The sequence below is a fragment of the Anabas testudineus genome, chromosome 14 (assembly GCF_900324465.2).
Source record: "Anabas testudineus chromosome 14, fAnaTes1.2, whole genome shotgun sequence".
In the NCBI taxonomy this organism is placed as follows: Eukaryota; Metazoa; Chordata; class Actinopteri; order Anabantiformes; family Anabantidae; genus Anabas; species Anabas testudineus.
In genome coordinates, this window is record NC_046623.1 from 4,256,709 (window position 1) to 4,279,443 (window position 22,735).

A 22,735-nucleotide genomic window follows, 5' to 3' on the forward strand; every position below is an offset into this window, starting at 1 on the left:
TACTGGTTGACCCCCTCCGCAGCAATAAGCTCAACCAGGTTCTTCCAGTAGCTGTGGATCAGACAACATATTGCAGGAGGAAGTCTTCCAGGCACAACTGCTTTAGCTCTGTCTTATTCTTTTGACGTTGTGTGTGGCTCTCTTCAAGATGTTCCATAGCATCTCTGTTGGGTTGAGGTCTGGGCTCTGACTTGGCCACTCCAAAAGGTCTCACATTATTTAAAGGAATGTTTTGATACACATTTGATGTTTAGCTGATGTACAGAGATTCTCTCATTATGCTGCAGAATGTTTTGATACACTTGAGATTTCATCTTCCCCTCAACTGCAAGCTGGCCAGGCCCTGATGCAGCAAAGCAGACCCAAATCATGATGTTTCCTCCACCATACTTTATGAGTGGGTTGATGTTTTCATAATGATATGCAGGGCCCTTTTCATGCCAGATGTAGTGTTGTGCGTTTTTCTCTGATTATTTCTAAATAATATAGTTTCATTAGTCCACAAAACATTTTGCCAATACTGCCGTGCAGTGTCCATGTGCTCTTTTCAGGAGTGCAGCAGTGTTTTTTTTTAGCAAGCAGCAACTTCCTTTGTGATGTCCTGCTATAGACACCCTGTTTGTTCAATGTTTTACGTACTGTAGACTCATGAACACAGATGTTAGGCAGTTCCAATGATGCCTTAAATTCTTTGGCTGTCACTAGTGGTTGTTTCTTTACCTCATTAATTAATGTATGTTGTGCTCATGGGGTCTCCCTTTTTAGAATGTTTACCTTACTTGTACACTGGCATTTTTTTTCCCACTCACTGTCCTGTATGGCAGCATGGCATGCAACGTGAAGTGAGGATGCCTTTTTGTGCTGGACAGTTTTACTTTTGTAAGTGGATAATGTATTTTTATATTATTATTAATACACCTAGCTCAAAAGAGTACCACCAGCAATAACAATAATAAGTAATAATTCTATACACAATCATCATAACAAAAACAACCAATAATAGAATTAATAATGATAGTAACAACATTGATACCAGAGATAAGAGTAACAGTAAGCAAAGCACAGTGCTAGCTTACAATATATACCAACAATTTTAAGTATGAGCAATATATCACAGTCACCACAAAGGTGATTCATGATGATGATGTGTGAGCTGCCACTGACTCCCACCAGGTCCAGGGAAAAGCAAACAATCTAGTTTTCTTAGAAACATGTGGTGTTCAGCAGGAAAACATCGGAAATCGTCCTTTTTTTCCTTGTCAAAGAGTCCCAATTTTAGCACACCATTATTTGACATAATTTGACGCATGAATTATTTCTGTAATTATTTAATTATTTAAACTGTAAAATGAAAAGAGAAGATTGATGTTTATGCTTTAACCAGAAGATGGCAGTAATACGCCAACAGGGATGCCTGACGCTATGAAAACTGAACGAAGAAGAAGAAGCAGCAGCAGCGGCGGCGGCGGCAGGAGAAGGCGACGGAGAAGAAGAATGACGAGAATGCTAAACGGAAAATAGAGGGGACGGAGTGCCGTGTGGTGGATGTTACATTGACGCTGTTACCTCGAAATATCGCCATTGAACATAGTTGCATTACATTCGCTAAACTATGACAGAGCCTCAGTCAGCGCTGTTACTCAGGAGACAGCTTGCAGGTAATGAAACGCTGGTGTTAGCTAAAGCCTAGCAGCGACCCGCTGCTGCTAGCTGTGATTCAAACGATGGTGCTGGCGCAAATTGTTTTCTTGAACCTTCTAACGTTTTGGTCCCATGACATGTATATTGCGTGGGGTTTGTAGCAGTGTATGTCGATAGATATAATCCTCCTCTCTATACATCAGCGTTCTGGGACACAAACTCATTTGCATGTGTGTTTGACGTTGCATACTGATTTTAGTTGAAAGCCGCTGTCAGAATTCCCAATGACTTTCTACTACCGAGCTACCTTAGCTAAAAGCTGTTAGCCTGACGTTAGCCTCTAGCTGCATCGAGTAATTGGATGTGTTTACATATACTGTATTTTAAACGACATGACAAGTTGTATTTTTAGATAGACTGTTTACCAGGCATACGAATAACGTGATGGTATACACCATTTTCTGCGCATAAATTGAAGTAACGTTTCACTAGTTGATCCATTTTGCCTTGCTAACCACACTGAAACGTTAACATGTTTAGCGAACTCGCTGTATATGTTGGTTAACATTAGCTGCTGTCACTGTTGTTAGCTCCCAGCTAACAAGCTAATGTTAATCTCGCATTACCTCTATTCGACAATTTTGCAGCGTCAGGTGCGAATTAAATTTAGCTACTCTAATATTAGCCACTTTCCAAAAGCAGATGAGTTGAACAGACTATGGATTGTTTGGCATTTAGGGTTTCTAGCACTAATGTTACACTCCAGGCTGTGGTTTGGATTGTAAGTTACACGTGTAAAGGTTCAGGGATGTTTGTGTCATTTTGCAGATATTCTCCATAGTAATGGGGAATTAACCAGAACCCTTTCCCCTTCAGAATTTTATATATTTATCCTAATATCATAAATTGCTTTTGAAAAAAAAAAAAAAGAAACTAACAAATTTGAATGTCATACACAGACCTTTGTAATATACACTAAATAAAATCCAAAGTGTAGAATTAATGGTATTACAGCCCATTGAAATGTTAAACTAAGGCAGGGCCTGTCAGACAAGAAAGGGCCTCAGTATGGCACACAGAGGCAGCTATTCTGAAACGGCCATAAACACTGAGAATAAAACATATGTTGAAAACAGTCATAAAGCACATTGTGTTCCTGTGCCAAGCCTCACAATTTTTTGTCCGGCAAAGTATATCAAGATGCACAAAACTATACACATTTTTCTTAATCAAGTTACATTTTCAGAGCCAGGATCATGAGAACTGAGTTCTGCAGTATTAATCTCGCTATTAATCACAATGTTCTTGTGAAATCACTCTGTAAGTTGCAACCTTATATGTACATTGTGTTATTTGTTATGTTTATAGTTATACTCTATGTTATTGCACTATGGCTTTTAATAGTAATAGAAAGAAATACCACAAGATGAATGCCTTTTTTTCTTGGTGATCCAAAAATGTTACTTTACTAATTTTAATGAACATTGGCTGAAATGTGAAGGAGGTCTGGTGATGAATTTCCACCTTTGGCTAGAAAATAATGCAAACTGTTTTGCACCACTTTGAAAACTCGCAACTTTACACAAATTAAATTATGTGTGAATTTAAAAGTTGCAAAGTGCGACATCTGGAGAATTGTAGTTGTGGTTATGAGTAATGGTAACAGACTATTAGCGTAGTGCTACTATATCACCAAGAAAAATCTTCTAAGACAAGGGTTATGTTGTTTCCAGAAGCGCATCACTCTCGTTAACTTACTGTAGAGAATATTTATATATCTTTTTCTTCATATGTAGAGCTCAACAAAAACCCAGTGGAAGGATTCTCAGCAGGCCTAATCGAGGATAATGATCTTTACAGATGGGAAGTTCTTATCATTGGGCCTCCAGACACACTGTAGTAAGTCCATTGCTGTGTAATGTAGAAGATATAGTAGGAAAGATATGTTATTACATTGTCCTCTGAACAACTCTTATTACTGTTATTTCTCTGGATTTTTTTTAAAACAATATATACCTATTATTATATTGATAAATGTCTTTGAAACGTCCTTTTTGCTTGTTTACAGTGAAGGTGGTGTGTTTAAAGCTCATCTGACATTTCCCAAAGATTACCCTCTCAGGCCACCTAAAATGAAATTTATCACAGATATTTGGCACCCTAATGGTAAGTATATGTGTTGCACAATCTAAGTGACATTTGTTCTGTATATGTTCATGCAAAGGTAAATTTACATGCAGGTAAATAAACAGGAGTTTACCAATAGCTTAAAGTTCATTCCATGGCTGTTCATTTCCCCACTTCACATTTTCCAGCTGCCTTTTTTAAGCAAAGTCACCAAAATTTGACCAGAGTCACCTTAGAACACTTTATCCTGGATACCCTGGGTTAAGTGTAACCTGGATGAAAATGATATCTTTCAAGCTGAATGATTTAGTCTTTTAACTTTCTGTTAGATATTTTACCACCTTTGGTGGCTTTTGTATGTAGTGTATCCTATGAAAAGCTAGTGCATCTGATGAGTTTTTGTACATTTTGGGTGTTGAATTTTAAGGAAGAAGTGTACATGTTAACCACAGGTAAGTAGTTAGACAATGTTTCATAAATTTAGAGAAGTCAATGAACATTCAGATACATTATGCAGATAAACAGTGGTAGAATACCAGGTTTTTAACAGAGTCAAATGAGATAAAACAGACAACACAGTCCATATTCTGTAGGCTCAAGTCCTAATACTAAATTAGATTTTCCATCTCTTTTGTCTAGATACTGTGTCATTAGTTCGTTTGCTAGTTGGTTGCATTTAATGACCATTTACATGTGACCTTTCACCTAACATTTCAGCTTCAAAAATCTGAATGTTTTTTTTCTCCCTCCACCCAGTTGACAAGAATGGAGATGTATGTATTTCTATTTTGCACGAGCCTGGGGAGGATAAGTACGGCTATGAGAAACCAGAGGAGCGTTGGTTGCCCATTCACACAGTGGAAACCATAATGATTAGTGTTATCTCTATGCTGGCAGACCCAAATGGTGACTCACCAGCCAATGTTGACGCTGCAGTAAGTTAACTGGTCAAATAGTTGATTAAAAATTAAATATTTCAAATGTCAAATGTCACCAGATGTGTATCTCGTGTTTAAACTCTTGTTGTTTGTTTACAAATATAGTAAATGTGTAATATACATTACAAATATACCTTATTAACCAATATTAATGATAATTATTTATCATTTTGTATAAATCAAACTATAAATGACTCTAAATGCTGTAACTACAGCAAAAGCAGTGATTGAACTTGAGAAGGGAGCTATGCAATACAACACAGAGCTAAAAAAGTGCAGTGACTGTCTCATCTTTACTCATGTTTCTTCCTGCAGAAAGAGTGGAGGGAGGACAGACATGGCGCGTTCAAAAGGAAAGTCGCCCGTTGTGTACGAAAAAGCCAAGAGACTGCATTTGAGTGATATTTAGCAGAGATCTAGCTTCATATATTCAGGGCAAGTATTCTGACTTAACCCCTTTTAAACCTTTAATTCATGAATCACGGCTAACTTCCATTGTTCAGAAATGGCTGCTTGTAGAAACAGGTCAATTAGTTTTCCTCATATCATTCCATTTTATATGTTCAGGTAATTCATTAAACTTAAATTACACTGCCATCTGACTCTGTAGTGAAGCTTAAAAGTCTTAAACACTGTAACTCTTTTCTACACATTGATTCTGACATGGACATGTGCAGCTGGTGTGATGTGGCAGATCATTCGGTGCCCTTTTATCACTCGCCATTTGTGTCTGTTGATGAGCTGTGTTATTCATCTTGCAGAGCCCTAAGAATTTATGCCATTCGCTGTGTGCTTTTCCACAGTTCTCCAATCGAAAATCAACATGGCACTGTTTCCTGCACTCTTCCAACCTTTCACCAGGCTTGTTCTCCTTCATCATGGCAGGAACAGACTGGCTACTGTAGGCTGCAATAGAACATAGCAGAGACTACCAAGGCTGAGAGAAAAACCGCCAAACAAGTGCCAACTCAAAAAACAACAACAAGAAAAAAACCACACCCAGAAGATGATACAAACATTTTTCAAGTCTATGAACTGCTTCAACATTCAGGAAGATATTGTAAAGACATGTATATAGCACAGACTTAACCGGATAATATATAAGCTCCCTTTCCATTCATCAAGACACTTAGACCAAATGACTAGCTCTGGTTCAGTAGATTTCATTTTCATTTTTTTTATTTCTCTCCCTTTCTCTCTCTCTCCAGTTCCAGCATGTGTATTAGTTCTCTTTAGATTGTTTTATCAGGAGGTCTTAAATAGAAGGACAGCTCTGACACTGTTGGGGAAAAAATGTCATTTGTGAAGAGCTTGATTGATTCAAGCAAGGCATGAGTTACGCGACTGATTGGCTTTTTCAAGGAATACCGCCATATGATCCAGAATACACAGCTGATTATGTGGCTTCTTTAATGCTCTCAGAACTCAACATGGTACCAGAATGATTTTATTTTTCTTTACCAGTTACAAGTCTTAGCATCCTGCTCAGTCGACATACCCCCTTTATCTTTGTGCATGCTGAATTTTGTTTGTCTTTTTCAAAAGTGCCTCCTAATAAAATGCTTGGCCACTTCTCCCTGCATTGAATACGTTTGAATAAGTGTTAAAGATGTTGAAAAAAGATGGAGAAATTGTGTACCATCTGTGTATGAATTTATTTAATACCCAGTAAACCAGGAATCGGTGTAATTAGGTATCAATTTGGTGTAGCAATAACTCGGCTCGTATGAAGTGTACATGTCAATTTTCAATATGCTGATACAATTTGAGGTCCTCTTCCCTTATTTCTTTTATTTATTTATTTTTCTCAAGCAGCATCTCATTTTTCCTGTCTGTGTTCTTCTCAGTAGGAATTGTTATGCATGCTTTATCTTATTTTTTTCCTGGGATTTTGTTTGCAAATGTTTTAGTGTTTATGCATCATGTGTGTCCATTTTGTTTTGTCACACTGTCCTGATCAACATTCTCACTGTTATCCTGCTCACTGAACTATTGCAGTTTTACCTAATGTACAAAGACAAAAACCTGATGTATATTTTTCATGTTATGAGCCCTGTCACCTGTAGTGAGTTCTTCTAAAAATATGACTTTTTTTTCAATATCTCCTTGTGTATTTAATTCAGTTGACAGCAGAAACCTTCATGAGTGTTTTCATTATACAAACCACATAGAATTACTTTTTTTTATTAGTTTATTTTTTAAGGCACATGATACAAAGATATTGCAAATGTTAATAAGACAGTAAGACATGATTTGAAACTAATCTGTTTTTCAGCACAATGACTTTTACTGTGAAAAGATAATGTTTAATGGTTTTAGAGGATTGTGCCACAAACATACCATCCTCGTCATGTATAAACTCTGGCACTCCATAATTGTTTTTGAGTGCACAGATTTTCACTTCCTACTGAGTTATAGAAACAAAGCAAATTCGCTGTGGCTGATGACGGCAAATATTTAATGATCAGAACTGTAACTTAATGGCAAGTTAACTGTATACAAAATATATATTTTAGTTGTGGTTCACAGGCTCATGGTGTGTAAACATACTATGTTTCTTGCCCAGTCTTGCCTCTCTGCAAGCACACCACCATCAACTTGAACAGTTTTTTTTTTCTGTATGCAGTGTTCACAAACCACACAAATGAAAAGTGACCTTCAGACATGATCAAACGTTACCTGAAATAGGACTATTACAATATGACAACGTAGTAGTCGCATTCCCGTCACACAGTTGGTATCTTAAACTAAATGTTTTCATGTGGATTACAGAAATGATTACAGCATCTCTAGCTCACCCTCAGTAAGATGTATATTAACTTCAACACCTGCTGAGCTATGCACAGAAAATAAATGTATAATACTACCAATTTATTTTATTTCCAGGGAACAGGCATGTTCCTCAGTGCTAGAAGTGGCCCCCACTATACCAGACCATAGTTAAAATGAACTACAGGACATTTAAAGGAGAGAGTTAGTTAGTTTCGAATCTTTCTTACTATGAAAGACTGACCTCTGACCTTCTTGTCATTGCATTGTGAGGATGCCTTGTGGAATTGGCTGCGTGCTTTTGTATCTTCTCTTTTTAGAGGAAGGTGTTTATAGATATCTATGGTTTTCTTGGAACACATGAAAGCAATATGGCTTTCACAGCTGTTTACCAGTTTGAGTTTGGAAGCACATACTGTGCTGTCTTGGATCTTACAACTCTCATCAGTTAATAATCTTCCATTTGCTCAGTCTTCGAAATTAGAGAGTGCTATTGTTTGTAGGTGGCAAAAGAAATCCCTTAATTAGCACATTTTAGCGTGGAAAATCCCTAGGGATCAGAAAAGCATCGGCTTTACAGCCAATATGATTTGAACAACAGGTACAAACTTATATACAATGATCAAATAAACGTAATAACAAATCGTAACGGTCTTGCTAAACTTTAAATGTACGTGCTTTGAGAAGCACTTGAACGCAGCGCCACTGCCCACTAGCTTCCTCGTCGTCGTATCGCGATACAAACCGTCGGTTACGGAGCTAACGCAGAGCAACATGGCGGAAGGTATGAGATTGATTTTTTACTATGTGGTACACTCCCTTTTCTACTTGTATGCTTTTAGAACTGTCGGCTGAATCCACTAATGCCTTGATAGGATAATAATGCATGTAATGTTTGTAGCTGAGCATACACAGCGCCGCGACACCTTTCTTCTTGTCACCCTCAGCCTGCCAGTGAGCAAGCTCTCGTTAGCTGTCGTTAATGCTGCTAGCTGAATTGTGTAGCTACGAGTTAGCTGAACCGGGCTACTAATGTTGGTGGGTTAGACTGAGTGAATTTTTTTATTTGCAAGATAGCTGACCTGCTTCGTGAGAGAAAAGCGTAATTTAACTTCTAACATTATCAAGTCGAGCCGCAAATAGTGTTCAGCCAGATACCAACGCCATGGGTGGCATCAAAGTGACTAACGTTACATGATCTAGCAATAATTTCGTAACAGATAACGCTCTGTTAACTTTAGCAATTTTGTTCGTGAAGACATAATTTGACGTACGTTCTGTTAAATGTAGGTTTAATACGGGTCAGGGCTTTACAAGAAAGGGTAGGTGTCATCTGCACAACCTGGTAGAAGTGCCATGGCCAAGTGCACCATCTATACTTGGCTGAGGTATAAGGGGATGTCTGCTGTCTGTTGCTTCTTAAGGACAATCTGCTTACCAACTTTAGTCTAGAACAAACACTTGGATCTCTGCTGCTACTGTGCATATAGTTGCTTAGTTTGTACTTAGCAAAAGTCATATTGTGGACATCAAGGTAGGCTGCATGCATGTCTTTAAAACGACTACTGCAATGTATATAGGTGACTTGGTTTGTCTTTTTTTGTACATACAGGGACTAGATCTGCTTCGCCACAATGTTAAGGGTTTCATATGATTGCCTTAGGATCCTTCCAAAGCTTGAGATAAATATTAGTTAGGTGTGTGTGTGTGTGTGTGTGTGTGTGTGTAGATAGTAATAGCAACAGTGCTGCTTGCTGAATCCTACAAAAAAGATAGTAGAGTTTAGTAAATTATAAGAATTGGGCATGTGGTTGGACAGTTGGTCTCAAGCTGCTGCTACAGCATATCACCGTCCCTGTGTTGAGCTGATCATGTGGTTTTCAGACACACCCTTTCTGTTCCTCATGACCAGTAGCTCTGCAACTAACGGTTTATAAGAGAGGACAGAGAAACGTGCAGTCTCAGCATTCCCTCTTCACTAAAACTTTACTGCTTTAAAGGAAGGAAGTGGGCCTCAGAGAAACTATGGAACAAGACATGAATCATTACTGTTGTAACACGAGAAAGTTTGTCCAAACAAATCTATGCTCGTTAGTATCTGACACAGTTTTTAAGATTCTGGATGTTGTAGCACAGAAAAAAGCTGAAAGTCTGCAGTGTTTTTTTTACCAACAAATTAGCCAGTGTTTATAGAAAAGAAGCAACATTTTCAAACCACTATTACTGTATGTGAAAATCCAGATCACACCTTTGTGGCAACTCATGGCTTTATTCCATCACTGCTATTATTTTAAACCAAATGTTTTATAAAAATACCTTTTGCAAAGTAGATGGTATAACATATATTCCAAACAGTAGCTGGACAGTAACCAGCTGTAACCTGTATTCAGAAATAGGTCTTTGTAACCTACTTTTTGTAACCCTGCGCCTTGTTTTGTCCTCGGTCTGTCTCGATTACCTTGATGTATGACAGAGGAGGTGGCCAAGCTGCAGAAGCACCTGACCCTGCTCAGGCAGGAGTACGTGAAGATGCAGCAGAGGCTGGCCGACACAGAGAGGCGCTGTGCGGTGCTTGCTGCTCAGGCATCTGGTCAGGGCTCCTCTGGCCCCACATCTCCAGACACCTTCATCAGCCGTCTGCTGGACATCGTGGCCGACCTCTATCAGCAGGAACAGTACAGGTAGAGTTTATGGGTTTAATTTTTGTTTAGATTAGATTAATTAGATTTGCTAATCCAGTAGTCCTGAAAATGTTATATCGCCATGTGTCTGCTTTGGGGTGTGTTGTAATTATACAGTTTACCTATATTGCTTGTCACTTAACATTTGAAAGTCTGAAAGACTGTAAGTTATCTTTTGTCTACTGCTCTTTGCAACTTTAAAACTGGAACATATTACTCTCTTGCAGCTATTTTTTTTATTTGGTTGCATCTGCATTAGTCAAGTCCTAGAATGTTTGTCATATATACCTGCACCTGGTTTCTCAAACATGAATGTATTGGTTCTGCAGTGATCTGAAAGTGAAAGTCGCAGGGAAGAAGCTCAGTGCTCACAAGTTTGTGTTGGCTGCTCGCAGCGATGTCTGGAGTCTGGCCAACCTGGCTTCCACCTCTGAACTGGACCTATCTGGTGAGCACATCACTGTTAACTCACTTACTCATCCCCTGACGGTCAGCTTTCTAAGGCTAAGGTTAATAGATGATGATTGAGTATTTATTTTGGAGTGGATTGTGTAGATTGTCAAAGTCCAGTATTTTTGCCTCTGTTTTCCATTTTAAGATGAAGGGAAATTAGTAGTAAGTTGATGTTATCAAGCAAATTGCTTGGGGACTGACTGAAAATGCCAGTTCATCATCCCTTTATAATTGACCATTTTGTGTAAATGCCTGACTTCATGACATGATTGATTTACAGACTGCAAACCTGAGGTTGCCATGGCAATGTTACGCTGGGCCTATACCGATGAGTTGGAACTCAGTGAGGATGATGCCTTTCTTATTGAATTGATGAAGTTGGCCAACCGCTTCCAGCTTCAGCTGCTCAGAGAGAGGTCGGCACAAGTACACTGACTTTGTCTTTGCAGATGACATGTTAATTTGTTATTAGTTACTGTTGCATAATATTTAATAGAGCATACATGTGGCTTAACACGCTGAAAATGCATCTGTTTTTCCACTGGGACAGGTGTGAAAAAGGTGTGATGTCCTCTGTAAATGTCAGGAACTGCATTTGTTTCTACCAAACAGCAGAGGAGCTAAATGCCACCACTCTGATGAACTACTGTGGGGAGATCATAGCCAGTCACTGGGTGAGTATTTTCAGACATTGTGTGTTTATGGATGGTGTTTGTGTGTATAGAAGATGTTTCTTTCTTAATCTGCTGTTAGATGTGCAGATTATATTACCATTTACATATTTACAGTTTTCATTAGTGGTAAGAAGGGGTGTAAAGGAGCTGAAATTGAGACCTCATGATGCTGTGCCTGTGGCAGACATGCCACCTCTTCTAGAGGTTCCAGGAGTCTCACACATATTAACTGTGGCTCCCTGATTCCCACAAATTATATACAATACCCACAGTGAACACTGTAAAACAATGTAAATAGTGAAATTATTCTGCTTAAAATGAGGGGAAGCTGTATATACCAGTCATCTATCTGTCTATTCATTATCTCAACTGTTTTTCCTTTTAAGGGTTGTGGGGGTGCTGGAATTAATCCCAGCTTACTGGGTGAGAGGCAGAACATGTCGCTAGTCTATCACAGCGCTGACTTATAGAGACAGCCATTCACACTCACATTCACACCTTTGGACAATTTAGAGTCACCAGCTGATTTTACAGAACGTCTTAAGAGTATGAGAGAAAGCTAGAGTCTACAGTGAAAACCCATACTGGCACAGGGAGAACATGTAAACGCCATATAGAAACCCAGTTTTGGGAATCACTAGGGCCGATTAATGCTCACTGTGGAGATTGGCAAAATGCCCCACATGTGTTCCAGTTAAGTCATCTTAGCCAGTGTGGGGGGCCCTTGTGTGTCTCATGGTTTTTCTCAACTTTCGAAGTCTGTGTCATGCTAGGACACAACTTCGTTTTGGTGATTGGCACATTTGTTACAGGGAACCGTTTACCTACCAAAAGTATAAAGTTTTGACACATAACCAAAACATTTGTGTTTTCTTTCTGATTTCTTCAACATGCTAAATAGGAATATTTTACAGTGATGCTTTGTGTTTCATTGTAATTCAATAGGATGATCTGAGGAAAGAAGATTTTAGTACCATGAGTGCCCAACTTCTGTACAAGATGATCAAATCTAAAACAGAGTATCCTCTCCACAAAGCCATCAAAGTTGAGCGAGAAGATGTGGTTTTTCTTTATCTTATCGAGATGGACTCGCAGGTCAGTGCACCCCAGAAACTCTCTGTCATCATCATATACCATCCGTGTATAATCAACATTTCCCCTTATGCTATAAACAGGTGTTACAGTTTTTGCTTTTATCTTCTATTTTCAGTTACCTGGCAAGCTAAATGAACTGGACAACAATGGGGACCTGGCACTAGACCTGGCGCTCTCTCGTAAATTGGAAAGTATTGCCACCACTCTGGTTAACAACAAAGCCGATGTGGATATGGTGGACCAGAGTGGCTGGAGCCTCCTGCATAAGGCCATCCAAAGAGGTATGGAGTCAGTGTTTAAGTATTAATTGTTCAACAAGCTGTAGCCCAACTCAATGTGTTAAATTATCTTATCTGTTAACTACTTACAGCATCCACTCAATCAACTTCTATTTGCAGTTTATGTGAAATGTCTCTATCCTACAGACAAGGTTACTGTGTGAACATTGGATTTTTAGAGGTTAATATTAGTAGTCAACTAATATGAGTTTTTCAATAGCTGCAGATCTTTAGAGAGAGGGCAAAGTATTAATCTATGTACAATGCAGAGTTAAAAGAACATATAAATCAGTCACTCTTCCTCACTGATCATCGGTTCTTCTCTCTACTGCATGTATTCACTGCTTTGCTGACAGAGCAAGGGGCTGATGTGAGAGTGTTGGACTGCTGGTCAGAGGGAACTCCAGAGCAAATTGGGCTGAACAGTTAGCATACAGTAGTTTACAGACAGCAGTAGCAATTAACAATTAGCTAACAAACTGGCACAGACATTTATATGAATACCCCCTCAATCATGGAGGAGGGAAGGTATAAAAGAGAGTCAGAGGTTCATGTTTTGTGTCAGTTTGAGCATTGGACTGTGTATGTATCTGACACCAGAGAGTGTTTTCCAGGCTAAGTTTCATCTGCTTTTTTAACACATTTTTGACACTATTATTTTTACAAAGTTGAGCCTGAAGACTAAATCAACAAGCACTCTTCTGACACTACACTCACTGCTTTTTTTCAGGGTATAATGAAATGCATCCAGTTGAGTTACTCGCACACATGCTCAAATAACCACCACTAGTGTTTTGCCACCAACTGACCACAAGGTAATGATGAAAGCAGAGTTTCTTGACTGTTTATCTTTATTGCTCTCATTGCAGGTGATGAATTTGCCTCCATCTTCCTGATTCGCCACTCGGCTCAGGTGAATGCAGCCACAGTTGGGGCTGTGGAAACACCCCTTCACCTGGTCTGTTCTTTCAGCCCCAAGAAACATTCTGCAGAAGTAATGAGCGGCATGGCACGGATAGCGGAGGCTCTTCTGAAAACTGGAGCCAACCCCAACATGCAGAACAGCAAGGGCAGGTATTGTCGTCACTGGACTCATTGTTAATGAACTTAAATGAATTGTAAAGGGGGCCAGCTGGCCCTGCAACTGATTATAGTGCTTCACCTCTTTTTTTTTTTTTTTTTTTTTCCCTTGTAGAACCCCATTGCATGAAGCTGTGGCATCAGGGAATGAGCCAGTCTTCAACCAGCTTCTCCAGTGCAAACAGTAAGTTCCATTTTACCAGATTTTTTTTTTTCTAACAATGGCAGATTTCAAGTGGTTCCAAACACTAGGAGTTACTGCAAACTAGTGATTGCAGCATTGTTGCGCTAGACACCTTTAAGTTGAGTCATGGTAACTGGACAGTTTTTTTTTTTGTTTTTTTTTTAAGCGTATTTAAGCAATAGTGGAGCTGATTTTGTTTGGCTGTTTTTTTTTAGTTGTAATTGACTGAAATTGACAGGCCATTCTCTAAAAGTAATCTTTGAAGTTTTGGATGAGTTACCTTCTGAGTTCTACCAAAGAATAAGGAACGCATGTTTTGTTAATCATTTTCTTATATATCAGTGCAAAATCCAATGATGTCTTGGTGCTTTCTAAACTTATTTTTACCACTGTACACGTGACTGGTCATCTTTTCACTGCAAAGATAAACCATGTAACCTTTGCATCTTGTTAGGCCTGACCTGGAACTCAAGGACCATGAGGGCAGCACAGCTCTGTGGCTCGCCCTACAGTATATTACTGTGTCTTCAGATCCCTCAGTAAACCCATTTGATGATGATGTACCCGTAGTGAATGGCACTTCTTTTGATGAGAACAGCTTCGCAGCACAGCTTATCCAAAGAGGAAGCAACCCCGATGCACCCGACATTACCACAGGTGCTTTTTACAATGACCTCACTAAACAGTAATGTCTTTCCAAATAGAATGGTGCTTGTATATACCACATTTCTGTTAACCCCATTTCATCGTCCTCTGTAGGAAACTGCCTCATGCAGAGAGCAGCTCGGGCAGGTAATGAGGCAGCTGCTCTTTTCTTAGCCACTCACGGGGCAAAGGTCAACCATGTCAACAAACTGGTGCGTATGAACCCTAGAGCACATAAAAGCCAAACATTTACTCTCTGCAGTGTGCAGGCAGTATGTTCTTAAACTTTTTAAAAGTCCCAGTCAGACTTTGTGAGAGAATTATCAAATCAGAAATCTGTTCTGTCAGTCAGTTAACAAACTACAGCTCATTCAGAATAATTATTTTGTTATTATAATGCATCACACATGTGACCCCAGAACATTATTGACATGCAGTGCATTGCAGTTACAAATCATGATCTGAGTCTATATTATCTCCAGATATAAACAGCAATAATGTGATGATTTATTTTCATCAATCATTGTATAAAGATACATTTATTTTTGTATTATGTATACAAATCTCATCAGTCCCTTTACTTTCTTTCAGGGTGAGAGCCCGCTTCATACTGCATGTCGCTGTGGCCTTGCTAACCTCACGGCAGAGCTCCTCCAGCAGGGGGCCAATCCCAACCTCCAGACCCAGAAGGCTCTGCCTGATGACACCCTTGGCATAGCTATGCAGACCCCGCTTCACATGGCCATTGCGTACAATCACCCAGATGTGGTCTCTGTCATTCTTGAGCAAAAAGGTCAGTGTATGTATCACTGATAAAGTGATAAATTTATGTCTGGAACTAACCTGCAAACACGGCAGGTGTTTGAGGCTACACAGGTACATATGTCTGCAAACATCTAACAATCAATCCATTTATTTATTATCTGTTGCAGCCAATGCACTTCATGCAACCAACAACTTCCAGATCATTCCAGACTTCAGTCTCAAAGACTCCATGGATCAGACAGTGCTGGGCTTGGCCCTTTGGACAGGTAGCCATCAGCTTACCTCAAGTTATTCCTCCTTTATCAAGATTATAATTTCAAGAAGACTAACCTTTGTACAGATTTGAATGTTGGTCCATTGATGTAATCTATACATGTACCTGTCCCTGTAGGTATGCACACTATAGCAGCTCAGCTGCTGGGCTCAGGGGCTTCTATAAATGACACTATGTCCAATGGACAAACCCTGCTTCACATGGCCATTCAAAGACAGGACAGCAAGAGTGCCCTCTTCCTTCTTGAGCATCAAGCAGACATCAATGTTAGGTAATGTCTGGTTAATGCTACAGCTGTAAAACATTTGTACAGTTAAAGTTTGAATTATTCTCTCTAGAGTGTAAAGCCTTAATTACCTGCCACATTCAGTGATTCAAATTCTATGACATGGATAACAAATCACAAGCAAAGATTAAATACAGTAGTTTTGAATCAAATATATATATTTTAAATGTTATGACAGTGCCCCTTTAGTTCTTCTATTATAGAGACAAATTCATTTAAAGCATTCTGTAAATTACCTACCAGTTTTCAGTTACAATTTCTTATCAGAGTCCCAGAATCTTCTGTATCTAAGTGTGTATTTTATTTTCTCTGCTACCAGGACTCAGGAGGGACAAACAGCACTACAGTTGGCCATCAGTAACCAGTTGCCACTGGTAGTAGATGCCATTTGCACAAGAGGAGCCGATATGTCTGTGGTAGATGACAAAGGTGACCCTCCATTGTGGCTGGCTCTCGAGAATGGCCTGGAAGATATTGCATCCACATTGGTGAGACAAATGCCTACAAAACCAAAATTCTCTTTCATTTTATCACTAGTACCCAGGCAGTTGAGTAAATCTTATTGAAGATAAAATTACATTTTAAGAAAACAGTGCCCCAAGGAAAATTATAAATCATCTTTGGAAAAGGAATTGTATGGAAATGTAATGGAGTACGTTATCCGGAGTAAAAAAGAATGTGTGCTTCTAACATTTTTAAGTAAATCTGCATTGAAGTCTTGTTATACACAGTGTATATATATTCTACATATTTGTGTCCGGGAAACAAGATTTTCCTACATTTTTAGTGTTGGTCTCTTGTTTGTCTTGCTTATCTCTTCTAGGTCCGCCATGGCTGTGATGCAACTTGTTGGAGCACAGGGCCCTCTGGCTGCCAGCAGAACCTCCTGCACAGAGCTGTTGATGAGAATAATGAGGTTTCTGCTTGCTTCCTCATCCGCAGGTCTGACAATATCCCTTATCATCTTATCATTAGGGTTCAGAAAAAAAATTCCAGCTGTAGATGCATGCATTTGAGTTTTAAGTACTTTTTAATGGCCAAAACATGGATCTAATGAGTACTAACAATGTCTTTGTTATAGTGGGTGTGATGTGAACAGCTCCAGGCAGCCAGGTCCTAATGGGGAAGGAGATGAAGAAGCCAGAGATGGACAAACCCCCCTTCACCTGGCAAGCAACTGGGGATTGGAGGAGGTGGTGCAGTGCCTTCTAGAGTTTGGAGCAAATGTTAATGCACAGGCCAGTCCCGTCACACGAGAGCATCCATTTTTGTCTGATAGTACTCTGCCACAAAGCATAAATTTAATTGGAGTAAACATGCTCTTTTTTTCTGTCAATCTTACAGGATGCAGAGGGCAGAGCTCCCATTCATGCTGCCATTAGCAACCAGCACAATGTCATTATACAGCTCCTCATTTCCCATCCAGACATACGTCTAAACATTCGCGACCGTCAGGGGATGACGCCATTTGCTTGTGCCATGACACACAAGAATAATAAGGCAGCAGAGGCAATTCTCAAGAGGGAACCAGGTGCTGCTGAACAGGTAGAGTTGACACATCAGTTTGGCTTCATCTACAGGGTCATTGGTGCATCAGTTAAAAATTGTGCATAGTTGCAGTTGTAATCTCTCCTGACCTCACACCTCTGTTTCTGTCCAGGTGGACAACAAAGGGCGGAATTTCCTCCATGTGGCTGTACAGAATTCAGACATTGAAAGTGTCCTGTTCCTTATCAGTGTCCAAGCTAATGTCAATTCCAGGGTTCAAGATGCAGCCAAACTGACCCCTCTCCACCTGGCTGTTCAGGCGGGATCTGAGATCATTGTCCGCAACCTGGTAGGATTTTGTTACTCAACTGCATTTACTATTCAGCACAATTGTTAATTAAATATTTGTGCTGTTGTTATGGTTTTAATTAATCTATTTATATTTATTCTATCCTCCTTCCAGCTGCTTGCCGGAGCCAAAGTAAATGAGGTGACTAAACACAGGCAGACAGCACTACACTTGGCTGCCCAGCAGGACCTTGCCACTATTTCTTCTGTGTTGCTGGAGAATGGAGTAGACTTTGCTGCTGAGGATGAGAATGGCAATAATGGTACTATACATTATACTACCTTGTCTTCTGGGATTTTTTTTCATCAAAAAAATTGCACTCAACCTGTTAACTTTCCACTCTAAACAGTGAACAATCAATTCAAAGTCCAATCAATTTTTTAGTCTCTCTCTGCCTGACCTTTACTGCTACTGAGAAACAGAACAGTAGTGTTATCAGTCCTTAGCCATCATAAACTGGGTTGCCTCCCAAATACCAATATGTAGTTTTTCCAGATAAGCACTGCACAATGTTTCTCAGCCAGTTTCACTGTAATAATGCATTTATTTATCATCAGTGTACAACAAATACAAAAACAGTGAGATTTGTCCCATGTGTTTAACCACCTGTGGTCCTGATACCGTCTGTAACATTTTGGTACAGCGAGTCAACAATGAAGCATCACTGTGTTAAAGACAAGTAGTCAATGAGTTTTCAACCACTTTTGAATTACTGATTGCTCTACGGCCAGAGATGGTGACTCTTTTTTATGTATGTTGTGTTTTTTTTCCTCACCAAGTGTGTTCAACTGTAACATAACCGATAACCGAGATAATGACAGGGCTTTTTAGATAGATATATATGTAGATATTGCTGCATTCAAGTAATGATTGCTTTCAGCTTCAGTACACCTGGTTGCAGTTTGTCCTGCTGTCTTTCCAGCTCTTCATCTGGCAGTGATGCATGGCCGCCTTAACAATGTCAGAACGCTTCTCACAGAGTCCAACATTGACGCTGAGGCCTTCAATCTCAGGTTCACACAGTTTCTTAATAGTCTCTACTTTTCTTTATGATTATTGATGATACTAATGACAATATGCAGTAAATTACATAGGAAAAGTACATTTATAATTACTGCAGACAGTTGATTTTGTAGACTGTAGTGTCAACCTGCCTGTCTTCTTGTCTTAGGGGTCAGTCCCCAATGCATGTCCTAGGCCATTATGGGAAAGAGAATGCTGCCGCCATTTTTGAGTTATTTCTGGAGTGTATGCCTGAATACCCTCTGGACAAACCGGATAATGAGGGGAACACAGGTACTCTAGCTTGCTTAAGTAGTTCTGTTAACAACATACACATAACAGAAGATTTAACTGTGGTCCATGTTTTGTTGCAGTTTTGCTCTTGGCCTACATGAAAGGAAATGCAAACCTGTGCCGTGCCATTGTGAGGGCGGGTGCTCGACTAGGCGTCAATAATAATCAGGGCATTAACATTTTTAACTACCAAGTTGCAACCAAACAGTTGCTCTTCCGCCTTCTAGGTAGGTTTCTACACTTTAAATATCAGCCCACATTAGTTGATATCTGATGCTATGATGTCCATTTGTGTGTTTATAACCGTTTTCTTTCATGTGTGTAGATATGCTGTCCAAAGAACCTCCATGGTGTGATGGCTCTAACTGCTATGAATGTGCTGCTAAGTTTGGTGTTACAACACGGAAACATCACTGGTTCGTAGCATGACTTTTATTATTATTAAAATTAATAATACATTCTTTCTTTTTACTTATGTTGTAATTTGTTATGAAACTGTGTGATTATTCCTGGGTCTCCTCCTCCAGCCGCCACTGTGGGCGCCTGCTGTGCCACAAGTGCTCTATAAAGGAAATACCCATCATCAAGTTTGACTTGAACAAGCCAGTGAGGGTGTGTGACATCTGCTTTGATGTACTAACTCTGGGTGGGGTATCGTAATGGCATCGCCTGGATATCCTCCATCCTCTGACACTGGCCATGCCAGGCCCAACTTGGCACAGTTATTCAGGCACACCAGGAGAAGGGACATCAGTAGCAGGACATACTAACCAGAGATTCCCAGACTGTTAAGGACGACAGTCTTTATACTATTCCAGTCTGTGAAAAACTATTAATGATCTAAAGGAACATTTCAAATAGAAAGTCAAACATTGTCTTTTTGTTTCTGTTTTGATCAAAGTATGTTAAAGTGGGTATAGCAGCTCTTTGCTCTCTAGCTCAGTGACAGCAAGACTGAGTTTGTTAAGCAATTTCCCCAAGTTCAATTATGTTTCTACTGATTAGCTCCTAATATCACCAGCAGGAAACTGCTGCTGCACACAATTAAATTCACTTAGAAAAATTCAAATAATCAAATTGCCTTGAAGGGACTTTCCTGTTCTTTGTTGGTATATGTCACCATCAGCAGCCTTTATGCTATGCCCTGCCCAAAGACAAAAAGTCACTGATGCTAAATTAATATTTCCATTCCTATAAGAGCTGAGGCTGCTTTTAACTGTAAAATGCCCCTTATATCAGTACATCTACAGGGATTGAACATTCAGTTTTCAATAATCTTTCACTCCTCTGTTGTCCCGACTTTGTATTGACTGGATGTGGTGAAGTAGAAAGAGACGTAAAGAGAAAGCAGCTCAACTTTTTTTTTTTTTTTTTTTTTTTTCCCCCCCCCACACGTCCAAATGACACAGGTCTGTTTTTCGTTAATTCATAATTATGACGATGTCATTATATTACTTACCATTAGAAATGAAAACTGGTACAGGTGGACAAAGGTGAACTTGCTAATGAAGTAGGTTTGCTTTTCTGTATGTTTTGATACATGTGTATCATTTTTGAACGCTAAATGCAGTGGAAAAGCACTGGCAAGTTGAGAAAATGTGACCCAGGAATTTTAGAGAGAAATATAATTAACGTCCAAGAGAAGAACAGAATTCCCTCAACAGATCTAATCCTCAGATCTGGTCTCTAAAGTCTACGTATGCCATTTAATTTGTAGCCTTTACGTGTCACAATCATAAATCATGTGTCACCATATGATTACATTCCATTTTTGACCTGCCAGGAGGTCCCCGCAGGAAGTTGTGATCATAGACCCAACGACGTTGCCTCGAGTCAAGTTGTGTCTTGACCCGTCACATTTAACACTTCTTGATTTCTAAGCCTAATAGGTGCACTTTATCAAGATCACATGACATTTCCGATCATTGGGGAGAATGTGGAGTAGAGGGATGGCCAAGTAGTGAGGCCTCTAAGTGTTATTAAATTGTACAGATAAATGTGTGATATTTTTGACCACTACAACTGTTTTGTACTTTAATGCAGTTTGTGCTTGTCATTGTGACAAACCTAAATCTTGCCTCTGTTGATCTTTTATGCACATTGTTTAATCTTTTATGCACATTGTATTGTATCTGTATGCTCAGATATCTAGCCTGTCTCTTCCTGGTGTATCCTTTTAGAGAAAGGGAGGACAACTTTACATAAAGGTCATCAAAAACAATGCCTTGAGATTTCTTTATTCCAGCTTTTTTTATTCATCAATGTGATTTCCAAGTAAAAAGTCTCCATAATTTGTGTTGACAAAAGCAGGCCATGAATAGGTCCTTTATCTGGGCAGGGCCAGAGACTAGTACTATCCAATGGAGCATGAGTCAGCATGTGGCGGGCAGCCTTCATATTTCTGCAGGTTGGGGTCTTCCTCTGATGCCGATGGGTTTTCAACACAAACACAACGAACACCGGTGGATCCTGGAGAGAAGAGCTTTCGTGGGACACCTGCCCAGTCTCTTTTCACTCCACCGCTAGAGACGGGAAAAAAAAACAGTCCTGTAAATCTCGATTTATAGCAACCATGCATGACATGACAGGACATGACATGACATGACATTGTTAATACTTGATTAGTTCAGAGCTATTTTCATACCTCTTAGTGGAGCACCAGACTCTGCCTCCACTGGCAGCACTCCACTCAGAGTTGCAGGCTGGGAGGCGTAGCCTCTCGGCCTCAGACTGGCTCCTGACTCTCTTGCCTTCTGCCAGTGATGCTTCTACCTGCAACAGGGCCTCTGTGGGCTGCCCGTTCTCGCCATAGAACCAGCCTGTCACAAAACCTGAAATTCAATAGATAGGTAGATTGTAATGTTTTAATGAAGATGATCTTTATTTATATTGATAAATGTAGAACAAAAAGTAAGTAGTTCTTTTTAAAATGATACACGTCAATTACTGTCTGATGCAATATATCTAAAATATATAATAAAATCACATACCAACAAACTGGTAGTTCCTCTGGTAAAAGGCCAACCAGTCATACAGGGCCAGCACCTGCAGTGGATACAGACTGGACACATCATCTGTCAGACCATTTTCTGTGAAGTCCCCAGTGATGAAGGACAGCGAAGCATCTTTTCCTGAAAACAATACGTGAAACATTAGTATCTCTATTGTTGGAGTGGGATTCATGTTCCTGAATGAGGTTTGATGAGTGTTTGGTTCATGTCAGACAATGACTAAACATGAAAATAAAACAGTGTTAACACTAACACTGGCACACTAAAGCTGGCAACAGGAGAAGCAGAGAATCACCTGCCATAAAGTGATAAGCCCCATCAGGTCCATAGTGCTTGTGTCCCTGATGAACATCGAATACATGGCCCAGTATGGCCAGGTACAGGCCCCTGCTGCCTTCCTGCCCGCTGTACAGTGACAACTCACTCTTGCTCAGTAGCCGCACCGGTGGCCCCTGGCTTGAATCGTTTCCAAATTGACCGGACCACTCGCGAGGAATGAGCCACACTGTCAACAACACAGATGCAAACGCCACCAACACACAGCTGAGCATGCTGTTCACTTGAGCCTTTGTTCGTTCGCTTCCCACCACATCACTCTGTTGTTGAACTGAAGCGACAACGCAGGTGCTTCCGTGAGCGGAGCGGACCACTGCGCGTGCGCGGGGGGGGACGTTTCAGCAGACTGACGTACGGTACGTCAA

At 39.9% G+C, this 22,735-nt stretch overlaps 3 protein-coding genes across 4 annotated transcripts; 2 read left to right on the plus strand and 1 right to left on the minus strand.

The window, feature by feature from the left end:
* The first annotated feature begins 1,449 nt into the window (after nucleotides 1-1,449).
* On the plus strand, nucleotides 1,450-6,807 carry ube2g1a (ubiquitin-conjugating enzyme E2G 1a (UBC7 homolog, yeast)). The gene is made up of 6 exons (XM_026371246.1): nucleotides 1,450-1,658; nucleotides 3,438-3,540; nucleotides 3,710-3,807; nucleotides 4,525-4,703; nucleotides 5,022-5,141; nucleotides 5,510-6,807. Exons 1-5 carry the CDS (start codon nucleotides 1,613-1,615, stop codon nucleotides 5,106-5,108), a joined length of 513 nt encoding a protein of 170 aa, XP_026227031.1. The 5' UTR covers nucleotides 1,450-1,612; the 3' UTR covers nucleotides 5,109-5,141; nucleotides 5,510-6,807.
* Nucleotides 6,808-8,222: 1,415 nt separating this feature from the next.
* On the plus strand, nucleotides 8,223-21,244 carry ankfy1 (ankyrin repeat and FYVE domain containing 1). Its single transcript, XM_026371468.1, has 25 exons — nucleotides 8,223-8,259; nucleotides 9,949-10,156; nucleotides 10,486-10,604; nucleotides 10,890-11,025; nucleotides 11,160-11,283; nucleotides 12,229-12,378; nucleotides 12,494-12,659; nucleotides 13,526-13,730; nucleotides 13,852-13,920; nucleotides 14,375-14,577; nucleotides 14,680-14,777; nucleotides 15,157-15,358; nucleotides 15,498-15,596; nucleotides 15,722-15,875; nucleotides 16,210-16,378; nucleotides 16,714-16,832; nucleotides 16,972-17,128; nucleotides 17,235-17,435; nucleotides 17,551-17,727; nucleotides 17,842-17,989; nucleotides 18,650-18,740; nucleotides 18,899-19,023; nucleotides 19,104-19,250; nucleotides 19,349-19,439; nucleotides 19,551-21,244. The coding sequence occupies exons 1-25, from the start codon at nucleotides 8,250-8,252 to the stop codon at nucleotides 19,681-19,683; spliced, it is 3,501 nt and encodes a 1,166-aa protein (XP_026227253.1). The 5' UTR covers nucleotides 8,223-8,249; the 3' UTR covers nucleotides 19,684-21,244.
* On the minus strand, nucleotides 20,409-22,670 carry LOC113169776 (neuferricin). Of its 2 annotated transcripts, none has more exons than XM_026371471.1 (4): nucleotides 22,459-22,670; nucleotides 22,014-22,154; nucleotides 21,668-21,854; nucleotides 20,409-21,545 (listed from the first exon to the last, which is right to left on the minus strand). In XM_026371471.1, exons 1-4 carry the CDS (start codon nucleotides 22,583-22,585, stop codon nucleotides 21,377-21,379), a joined length of 624 nt encoding a protein of 207 aa, XP_026227256.1. In that variant the 5' UTR covers nucleotides 22,586-22,670; the 3' UTR covers nucleotides 20,409-21,376. The 2 variants fall into 2 exon arrangements, with proteins under 2 accessions (XP_026227256.1, XP_026227254.1); XM_026371469.1 differs by having other exon boundaries at nucleotides 22,330-22,670.
* Between the last annotated feature and the right edge of the window lie 65 nt (nucleotides 22,671-22,735).

Bases quoted from the DNA above. Each gene is read 5' to 3' on its own strand.
- ankfy1 (XM_026371468.1), top strand. The intron at 12,660-13,525 runs GTATGGAGTCAG...CTCTCATTGCAG, and splicing joins GCATAAGGCCATCCAAAGAG to GTGATGAATTTGCCTCCATC. The intron at 17,728-17,841 runs GTAGGATTTTGT...TCCTCCTTCCAG, and splicing joins AGATCATTGTCCGCAACCTG to CTGCTTGCCGGAGCCAAAGT.
- LOC113169776 (XM_026371469.1), bottom strand. From the start codon at position 22,585: ATGCTCAGCTGTGTGTTGGTGGCGTTTGCATCTGTGTTGTTGACAGTG. The intron at 21,855-22,013 runs GTATGTGATTTT...ATTGAATTTCAG, and splicing joins GAGGAACTACCAGTTTGTTG to GTTTTGTGACAGGCTGGTTC. The intron at 21,546-21,667 runs GTATGAAAATAG...TCCCGTCTCTAG, and splicing joins GTCTGGTGCTCCACTAAGAG to CGGTGGAGTGAAAAGAGACT.
- ube2g1a (XM_026371246.1), top strand. From the start codon at position 1,613: ATGACAGAGCCTCAGTCAGCGCTGTTACTCAGGAGACAGCTTGCAG. The intron at 1,659-3,437 runs GTAATGAAACGC...CTTCATATGTAG, and splicing joins ACTCAGGAGACAGCTTGCAG to AGCTCAACAAAAACCCAGTG. The intron at 3,541-3,709 runs GTAAGTCCATTG...GCTTGTTTACAG, and splicing joins GGGCCTCCAGACACACTGTA to TGAAGGTGGTGTGTTTAAAG.